Source organism: Cyprinus carpio, chromosome A7 (genome assembly GCF_018340385.1).
Source record: "Cyprinus carpio isolate SPL01 chromosome A7, ASM1834038v1, whole genome shotgun sequence".
In the NCBI taxonomy this organism is placed as follows: Eukaryota; Metazoa; Chordata; class Actinopteri; order Cypriniformes; family Cyprinidae; genus Cyprinus; species Cyprinus carpio.
This window is the reverse complement of record NC_056578.1, coordinates 20,461,069-20,471,832: the sequence shown is the minus strand read 5'-3', so window position 1 is coordinate 20,471,832 and position 10,764 is coordinate 20,461,069. Positions and strand designations below refer to the sequence as shown.

The 10,764-nt window shown below is 36.0% G+C and overlaps 1 protein-coding gene across 1 annotated transcript in view; it reads left to right on the top strand.

Annotated features, from left to right (window-relative positions):
* Nucleotides 1-240: 240 nt before the first annotated feature.
* LOC109096698 (galanin receptor type 1-like) overlaps nucleotides 241-10,764 on the top strand; it is a 34,618-nt gene continuing 24,094 nt past the window's right edge. Inside the window, exons 1-2 of the mRNA XM_042760299.1 lie at nucleotides 241-1,218; nucleotides 4,720-4,785. Of these exons, the coding sequence (XP_042616233.1) occupies nucleotides 559-1,218; nucleotides 4,720-4,785 (726 nt within the window). The 5' untranslated portion in view covers nucleotides 241-558. The remainder of the gene's footprint in view (nucleotides 1,219-4,719; nucleotides 4,786-10,764) is intronic.

Sequence of the window (10,764 nt, the reverse complement as noted above, 5' to 3'; positions counted from 1 at the left end):
ATTTCAGCAGTAGTAGATGATTAAATGCAGTCTACAAACACTGAGTCTGCGTGTCGTACTGTAGGTTATCTGTATTATGACACCTTAAGATAATGTGAGAACAAGTGTAAAGGTCCTCAGGCGTTTTTCAAGATGAAGCCAAGATCATAATGACAAATACAAACATGTTTGTGCTCTTTGACCCAACGACATAGTTATCTTTATGACAAGTAAAGATATTTATTAGGCTAATTAAACTTCTCTACTATTATAACACTGAACCGATCACGACCAAATCACGGGGCGTTTTAAGCGCTTCCGGGAGGAAACTTTACGCATTGAGCGTGTGTCGGTGTTCCAGCTTCTTGCCGTGAAAGAATACGCGCCAGTGTAATACCCTATGATGTGCGTTTGCATTTCCCAGCCTGCCGGAGTACTTCACAAATGAGCCAAAGGTTTATCAGCCCGCGCTAATTTGAGAAAATGAGAAACCAAACTGGGGACTGATTGTTCTGTGCTTCTGAACGGATTTATGTTTTTTTGTTTGCATCGGACTTATTGAATCCTTGTAGGCTAAACATGGGGTTTTCCCGAAATGAAACGGAAATTTGGACAGAGGAGCGTATGGACACGAACCACACGACCGACACTTTCAGTCCGGTGGTAGTGATTGTGCCCGTCATATTTGGATGTATATTTTTCTTGGGAATCATTGGAAACACTCTAGTGATGGTTGTCATTGGGAAAATAAAGTCGAGGCGCTCGAGAAGTACCACTAACATTTTCATCCTAAATCTCAGTATAGCAGATTTATCTTTCCTCCTGTTTTGCGTCCCGTTTCATGCCACCATATACTCTCTCCCCGAGTGGATCTTCGGGGCTTTTCTTTGTAAATTTGTGCACTATTTTCACACGGTCAGCATGCTGGTGAGCATTTTCACGCTCGTGGCCATGTCGGTGGACAGGTACATTGCCGTGGTGCTCTCCAAAAAGTCCCCGTGTATTCGTAACCGGAGGAATGCGCTCATAGCCGTCTGTGTCATTTGGATGCTTTCCTTCATCTTTGGAGTCCCTGCTGCTGCGCAGCACCGGATTTTGACGGATTTCCCCGAGGCTCCCAATAGCACGTTCTGCTGGGAGATTTGGACCGAAAGAGTGGCCAAGCAGACTTATAAAGTGACTATTCTCGTGATAGGGTATCTGTTACCGCTGGTTTTGATCACATGCTGTTATGCCAAGGTAAGCATTGACATTAAGGCAAACACATTCGTGTTTTATTAGGTAAGCATAGCACGTCAAGGATGCAACAGGTGGCCATGCGCCCACACGGAGAGTTAAGAATTCCTCTTGTCTGGATTCGGAGATTTGGGCAAAGTCGACTAGAACAGTTGCCTAAAGCTCACAGAACCGTCACTGAGCATTTAGTAATCTTTTCCAGACTCTTCATAATCAATGAATGCCTGCTCCTCGGTTTGCTTCTAGCAAAACAGTATTTGTAGTTAAATTGGAGTGCCCTCATTTTGTAGAAGTAAGTTTTAGATGCTGTAATCATGGAATTACGACAAACAATCGATGTTGCCAAGCTGCAGTTATTGTAAGAATCTACTGTGCATGTTCTAGTACGCTTGACAACCAATAAGTGTCTAAATGATTTTATAATAATTGGGGATGTCCCAATCATGTTTTTTTGTGCCCTCGATCTAACTTTAGTAAAGCTGGCAACATATTCATAGTGTGTATTATATTTCAATATGAAGTCAAAACAATGAATCAAAATCATATATCATTATGAAATCTCTAAGATGTTCCGTTGTTAAATCAGAAGAAATTTTCCAGATATGGTGCTTATAGAGGAAATGGTACATCTCCTTTGTACCAAATGTTTTAAGAATGTGGATTTTCTAATGTGGGGCAGGTGGTGCTCAAATCTGGGACACTATGTTTTGGGTTAGAAATAGTTGAATTTTTACAAAGCAAACTTCACATTTAACACTCCTGGTTAACTATGCATAACCATTTTTGGTTAATTTAGTAGGCCTACAGTGTGTTTGCTCTCTTCATCAGTTTGTCTAAAAAACTAGTAGCCTATATATGTTCACGTGTTCATGTGGAATGTTAAATACAACTATATAACACAGAATTCATAGAGCATTTAAAATAATTTATTACAAACATTTCAAATTTCTGGCAGCAACAATAATAACCATGTAATACAAATTGGACTTATAAAGTCCAATAAACAAAACCATAAACAATTTTTAAAAAGATTTAAACTTTAGAACATAGAATGTCTTTAAAACTGTTATTAAACTTCTATACTTGCACATGGTAAGAATATGGAACATGTATTTTTGAAAGCATGTGTTAAGCAAATGTTATGACTTCATAGCACTTCGTAACAGAAATAAGCAGTCCTTGCCAGTCATGGACTCATCATTGTCTAGGATCTCATTGTCTAATGTTTTCTGTCCCTTTTACTCAAACCATGCTCTCCCACTTTTATAACATACTTTTCTAAAGTGAGACGACAAAGATCTTCAAATAAGAAATATTCTTAATAGATTTTAACAATATTACTGCAAAATTTGATGTACAAAAACATCACAAATATAATTTGATAACAGTTTAGAACATTGTTTAATTTATAACAGATTTATATCCTTGACATTAATTTTGTCTAAATCCTATGTCACTGACCTTTGAGTAAACTTCACAAGAGGTACTTTGTGTTGGATGAGTTTCATTGCCACATTTATGACACAATTTCCAGAAAGTCAAGTGATTTCAATAGCTTGACACCCCTGTTTGAATTCAACACCAATCACGTTCACTTTGATGTTGTAAAAGAAGAGATAAATGCACTGAACCTTAGGTGTCCCACATTAATAGTTAGTGTCCCACTTTACACTAATCCACCATACATACAACATCGGTTTACACGTTTCTAACTTCAATAGCATTTGTAGAGAATGAATTACAGTCATATGGATAAAACAGATAATGTATATTATATAACTCATACAGAACTGTTGGATATGCTATAACATAAGTAATAGTTTGAGAGAATTAATAAATGAAAAATAAAACATTAATAAAAAAAAATAATTCAGTCATTCATCCTATGCCAATTTGCCTACAGATTGTTGTCAGTGTTTACAAATGATTTTATAGCTTATAGCTGACATCTATCGATGAACACTTTACAGTTGGTTTTATGTCTGTTAGTTATTCTCTTCAAATGTTATTGAGCTTTAAATTGTGGCATATTTTGTGTATGAGCCCAATTACAGCAGTGAAAATAGCAATTTTGCAGATGATTTGAACGTTTATTTTATTATGGCTGCCACCTAGATGAACACTTTACAGTTGGTTTTATGACTGTAATTCATTCTCTTCAAATACTATTGAAGAAATGTGTATACCAAAGTTGTATGTAACTTTAGAGACGAGTCTAACACCAACTTTATGCTGGTTCAAAACAAGCCTTCCTTAGCACTGGACAAAATACATTGATCAAATAGCTAAGAGAGAAGTCCGAAGGCACTGTCTGCAAAGTGCAAAAACATTATCCTGCTGGTTATAATACAACACATAACACATTATAATAATTATTTTGAAGAAAAAAGGATTTTGCATAATTTTTTATGATTTTTTAATGAAACATATTCAATAACTTCACTGTAACACACTGCCACCAAATTCAGTTCATGCATTAGTGCTGTCCTGCTGGTTTTGCTGCAACACTTAGTTTGAAGGAAAATGCTTTTGCATAATTTGTATGATTTCTTTTATGAAACATATTCAATAACTTCACTGTAACACACTGCCACCAAATTCAGTTCACACATCAGTGCTCTCCTGCTGGTTATCATGCAACACTTAGTTTGAAGAAAAAATGCTTTTGCACAATTTTTTATATGATTTTTTTATGAAACATATTCAATAACTTCACTGTAACACACTGCCACCAAATTCAGTTCACACATCAGTGCTCTCCTGCTGGTTATGCTACAACACTTATTTTGAAGAAAAAGGCTTTTGCATTATTTTTTATGATTATAAATCAAAACACTAGCCACACATTGCCATCACTCATTGCTTGTTTCATTCCTTTTGCATTTAATATGTAACCTAGGGGTGGGTAATATGGCAAAAATATCATATCACAATTTGTTTTGTTTTTTCAGGAATATCACTATTCGAGATTTTTAAGATTCTTTGTCATGTTGGTTTTACTTTTTTTTGCAAGTTGTCTGAGAAGTACATCCAAACTAATTTCCCTATTTTAAAAACAAAGCTTTACAAGCTAACAAAATATAAAATATTTGACATTTAGGCCAAAATGGGCGAAGATAATTATTTTATAAATAATTTTATTGTTGTTATTAAAAAATAAGAACAAAGTTGCATATTACAAATACACATAATATACAAATACAAACAAAAAGTGCTTTATTTTTCAGCTACAGTACGTGTATTTAGCAGCAGCATTCAAGAAATGGAATGAACAAATATTTAAATAAAACACTACATACATGTCACTGTATGAATTATACAGTACATTGATTCGTATTAAAGCAACTGTATTTCGTTCAAGAGCAATGAGTGATTTGCTCTTTGTGTATTGTTGTTTTATGAACATTAAAGGGATATTTCACTTAATGTAACCTTTTGTTTAATGGTGGATGAGTAATGGAATACACCTCTAGGCATTGATGTGTCATTTTCTTTGAATTTCAGGTATTGTATCATCTTCATAAAAAAATGAAAAATATGTCCAAGAAGTCTGAACGTTCGAAGCGAAAGGTAAGAAAAAAATGTATTTTATTTCTTAAATATATGTTGTATTTCTTGTCTTGATGACTTTATTCATAGTATTTTCTGTAAAACTAGATTTTGTATGATTTTGCCAGATAGGATGGCATGCTGGAGTGAAATTACCTTTAACCACACTTAAAAATCTATGGATTTTATTGCATGGATAACAAAATACCAAACCACGCTGGTGCTTTTCACAAGATATATCTTACTGTAGAACCACACATCATGGCAGTCTGAGGACAGCAGCACCAGGCCAGCAGTGTCAGACCGGACATTGGGGAGGTGCTGATGAGTGCGTATCCCACCCCAACCTCTAAGCTTACACTTTACTATAACTATAAGCTCTACCCTAAAGAATGCTCGACCCCACCCAACCACCAAACCAACCCTCACCAGTCTGAGACTGCTGGCCTGGTGCTGCTGTCCTCAAACTGCTGTGTCATGTAGCTCTGCAGCTGGTTATTACTGTTTTTCACATGTATAGCAAAGAGTAACAACATGTCAATTCTGCAGTTATTTTGAGAAACTACTGTACATGTTCTGCTATGTTTGACAACCAGTAAATGACTTAATAATAATAATTAGAGGTGTCAGGTTGTTTGTGCCCCCGATCTGATCTGAGACATTGAATATCGAGTACCTGCCAATACTGAGTCCCAATCTGATACTTGTATTTTCCAAGTGCTTGGCGCACACTTCAAGTACACCATACATAAGTACAGTTATAAAGTTTTTAAAATCAGTTTCTAAAGGGATGTGCAGAGAGTTTCTCAGACACAAGTGCTCAAATGTAAATGAAATCAGCAGAATATTTGCAACATAAAGGGGAAACAATTGGAGATAAGGTTAGAAAGCATGAAGCTTGTGAATGCAGTCTGTCAGTCAAGTCCGAAGCAAGACGCAACCCATATCAATGTGTTATGACAACAACATCTCAGATTATCTGACGGCAGATAAAAGTAAACAGTAAATAAATTACAGTTGGCAAACCTACTGGAAGGTGCATACGCTACCTACTGCACAACAGCTGATGTAAAATAAGGATCAGGCTTAGGATATCCGATATTGATCAGTTAAAAAATGCTTAATCGGCCACTGACCCCTATCCTTCAGATGCCTAATAATAGTTTGAAAAGCTGGATCTATTGTTATATCATTTGAAACAAGATGTACAATCAAAACATTTTGTGACATGTTTTGCTTGTGCTATCTTTTCTTTCCAATAAGTGCCATTTAGTTAGATTTTTTTTTAAATCTAATGCAGTGACATTCATGTATTGTCAAGTGTGACTTAACTGCCCACATACTGTATAATGTGGTAAGCCTTCAATGAAGATTCCTGGCTGACAATATTTAAATACTATCAAAGTTAATTTTCATGTGTATCAGAAAGAAACATTTCACATGCTTCAAGAGCCTTAATAGTTCACAGCATTTCAAACATATTGACTTTTAAATCAGATATTTTAAATGCATAAAATTATCAGTTTTAAATAAACAGTGTATGTCAGAAACCATTGCATCTCTGGTTTTAGCACCTCACTTAAGTAAATGCTCCATAATAGCCAATAAGCTCCAGAGTGGTCTCTTGTAACCAATGGCAACCAAGGCACTCTTTTGCGCTAAACCTGGAGCAGTATGAGGGGTATGTTATGGGACGGCTGGAGTCAGAAGGGAATTGTAATGATGATTTTACTTGTTGAAAGTAATAATCCTAACCCTTTTTGGGATCTGGGGATCTCGCACACAAAATGCACTAGACCTGAAGACTTTTATGCTGAGGTGAATTTGACTTTTAATGTGAGAAAGATCAGTGTTAGAGCACATCTGCAAACTTGAGATCTGTATCTATAGCAACAAGTCTCTAACCTTGGATGTTTTCATAGCAGTTGATGCAGTAATTCATGGGTATTGTGGGGAAAGTGTTGTTTCAGAACACGAATTTCATGTCAGTCAATACAGATCTTATAGAAGATGAAAAGAAAACGGAGTGATAGCTGCCTTGCATCATCCATTATAAGGAAAAAAATGTTCAGTCTGAAGAACTGTGAACTGAAATGATGACACAATAGAGCTACTGTATGTTAGTTTGTGGAAAATGCAGCAAGATAAAATCACATAAAATTCAAACTCAGTGCTGTTATTTTTTTTTTACACTGCAAATTTGACTGTATTACAATCTATTTTGAATATTCAGGAAAAACTGTACTTCGAGGAGGTTGCATTCAAAAATTATTTTTGTTGCTTCACTGTAAGCCCGGATTTTGTATTTAATTTATTTTATTTACAATATACTTAAATATTTACATTTAACTGCATTACTTATAAAATATAAATAGATTCTACTAATTTGTAGACATATTTGGACCTGTGAATGAATTTAAGTTAAATCAACTCGTTTATGAAGTTTATCTCCTGACCATGCCTCCCCCACACCGGTGCTACGTGGTTAGTAACGTCGCTGTTGAGAAGTTGGCAAATTTGTATTAGCTAGTTCTATGGACATTTCTTTCTACCATTTACCTTTTATTGTTTGTATGTTTCTTTCAAGAGACTGTTTGTGATCGGCGAAAATTGTTGTTTGTCTAAACGACGAGACATTTCTCATCCGTTAGCTAGCTAGTTTCAGTGGACATCTCCGAGCTTGACGCACTGACCGGCGAGTTCGACGGACATTTTTCACCTTTTCCTTCCTATGATTTCTTTTTCCCTCGAGAAACTGTTGTTTGTGAGGAGTGTAAAGTTATTTTTACTTACACAGCACTTACACACAGCAACCGCGCTACAGAGGAGGAGAGACAATGGCGCTGCTAATATGGTGAGTGCAATAATTTAACGACCGTGTTGAATTTCGATATGGCTATTGTTTAAAAGAGTAAGTTTAAGGTAATTAATTGTTTAAATACAAAAACGGATGAAAGTACTCCTGTTTTATCTAGGTTCATAGCCCTCTTAACGACAGACTAATGAGACTGTCTTGTTTTGGAAGGAAGAGGAAATGGAAGAGATGATTTGGACATGTAAGTATGGCCCTCATAACTGTGAAAAGAGAGCACAGCTATTTAAACATCATCCCCCGGTTTCACAGACAATGCTTTAGGCTAGTCCCAGACTAAAATGCATGTTCGAGTTTTCTTAACTGAAAATACCTTGCACTGACATATTTTAAAATATGTCAGTGTCAGTGCCATTGTGTTGTCTCAAGGTGCACACCAGTAATGTTTTAAGGCATTTTTATAAAAGCTATTTGACAAAGGCCTTAAGCTAAGTCCTGTCTGTAAAACTGGGCCTATATGCTCAAACATGGTTAGAAGTTATACAAGAATGGAACAATTTCCTTGCTGACATCAGGCATGTACAATACATTGAAATTGCTTTCTGCACAAAAAAATTACACTTATCCCACCTTCACTCCAAAACTCTAGATCATCAGTGTGTCATGTGGGTTAACTGAGACCTGTTCTGAGGAGGATCACTTTATTGACTGGCACACTGCACAATTAAATGTGAACCATAAAGTCAGATGCCCTTATAAAGAATGTATCTTTAATGTTTGCTCTTCACAGAAAAGTTGTCAACAACAATCCTGACATCAGCCAGATGGTACTTAAGAGGTCAGCTCTTTTTACAGTAAACCAGGTACATATAGGTGCATGCATGCCATGTTGTAGGCCTAATTACCATAATTACAAGATTCCAACAAAAAGCATTCATGTCCTTGTAGAACTCGTAATTACAACCTGTAAACTGGGAATTTTCTGAGTCCTCCTACTTGTATCACGTACCACTGTATCTGACTGCTGCAGATTCATTTAGGTGTTGACAGTGTTGCCATAGAAACACATAATAACCGGTCCAAGGACATAAACAGCTCCAAATAGAGCATCACATGTTGTCATCTCATAATAACATTAATTATGACATGGTGTGAACACAGCATATGACCTTGAGTATTTGACAACAGCATTATCTGATTGACTTGATCTGTTTCTTCCTCTGTTAGGATGCAGCTGACAAGACAGACTCCAGTAAGAACCCTCAGCATTGATAAAAAAAAAGTCCACATTGTGGGAATTGTCTTGGAAGAAAGTTTAGTAATGGAGGAACTGTTCAAAATTTTCTTTCTTTTTTTTTAGGACTAATTTTTGCCCTGCACCTGGACTACGCTAAGTGTATGAAAACCACTTTATTTTTTATTCAGCAGGTAATGCTCAACCTCAGAAAAGGTGAGCTGGCACCCAAAATTCAATACTACCAATATTGTGAACTCAGAGTGTAAACAAACCATTTCGTTTTTATGCAGTTTGCTGTGATTCTGAGATAGACTGCTTAAAGGAACACTCCCCTATTTTTGAAAATAGGCTCATTTTCCAACTCCCTTAGAGTTAAACAGTTGAGTTTTACCGTTTTTGAATCCATTCAGCCGATCTCCGGGTCTGGCGGTAGCACTTTTAGCTTAGCTTAGCATAGATCATTGAATCAGATTAGACCGTTAGCATCTCGTTCAAAAATGACCGAAGAGTTTCGATATTTTCCCTTTTTAAAACTTGACTCTTCTATAGTTACATTGTGCACTAAAACCGATGGAAAATGAAAAGTTGTGATTTTCTTGGCCCATATGGCTAGGAACTGAAAGTATAGTACCTAACCATATGGGCCTAGAAAATCGCAACTTTTCATTTTCCATCGGTTTTAGTACACGATGTATCAGATCCAATGATCTATGCTAAGCTAAGTTAAAAATGCAACCGCCAGACCCGGAGACTGGCTGAATGGATTCGAAAACGGTAAAACTCAACTGTTTAACTCTAGGGGAGTTGGAAAATGAGCCTATTTTCAAAAATAGTGGAGTGTTCCTTTAACAATAAGTTAATTTTATTAAAGTAGTGTTTTTTAATTGTGTTTTATGGGGAAATGGTTTCAGGACTTGAAAAAAATAATGTTTTGTTGTTTTCAATTTAACATTTGGAATTAAATTGAAATAAAACTGAAAATTGTATGAATGTTGCTTTATTTGTTTGCTTTTTTAATTTTCTAGTTTAACAAATTGAAAAAATAAAACAACTGATATAGGTTTAACTTGTCGAAATTAGTGCATTGAACTTAAATATACTAGGTGTAATAACTTCAAGTTATATTATATTTAAGTTCACATTGCTCAAATTTTTTAGGGCAACCAGTTTCTTCAAGTTTTTTTAAGTAAATTCAACTTATACGATTTTACAGTGTTGTTCAGTTTACACTGACAAATCAGACTGGACTGTACATTTCTGTAGTTACCAGCATGCTCTGCAGTATGCATGCTCCCATTACTGGTTTCAAGGTATACCACAATTTGAAAATGTCACTGTTTCAAAACCACTAAAATTTTCTCTTATACCTTTCCTTCCTTATGTATGAGCTTTTTCTATGTCTCGTCAAACATGGAAAGTGTCGGAATCCCTCAGGTTGAGTGCAGCATAGAGACTAACATGATCCCCTCCCCCTCCTGTTGGTGCGAACAGTCAGTTACCTGCAACATACGTGATCAGCAACTGCTGGCTAATGAATGGGCCACTGATTCATTGGTTCACACGATTTGTTCAAAACACGGATTAATTCAGAAACAAATCAACGCTGTTTAAGAGACGTACAACAGTTAATCCATAATCAAGATTTAAATCTGAATTTAAAGTTATGGTGCAACAGGAGTAAAGTTAATCTTAAAAGGCCCCTATTATGCCCCTTTTTACAAGATGTAATATTAATCTTATGGCATTCCTGAATGTGCCTGTGAAGTTTCAGCTCAAAATACCTTATAGATCGTTTATTATAACATGTTGAAATGTTAAATATTTGGGGCAGGTCAAAAAGTGCTGTTTCAGGGGTGTGTTCCCTTACATGAGAATGAGCTGCAACATCCCTAACGACTCCAGAAGGGGGCGGAGCCTATACGTCTCTGCTTTGCGTATGGCAATAAACAGA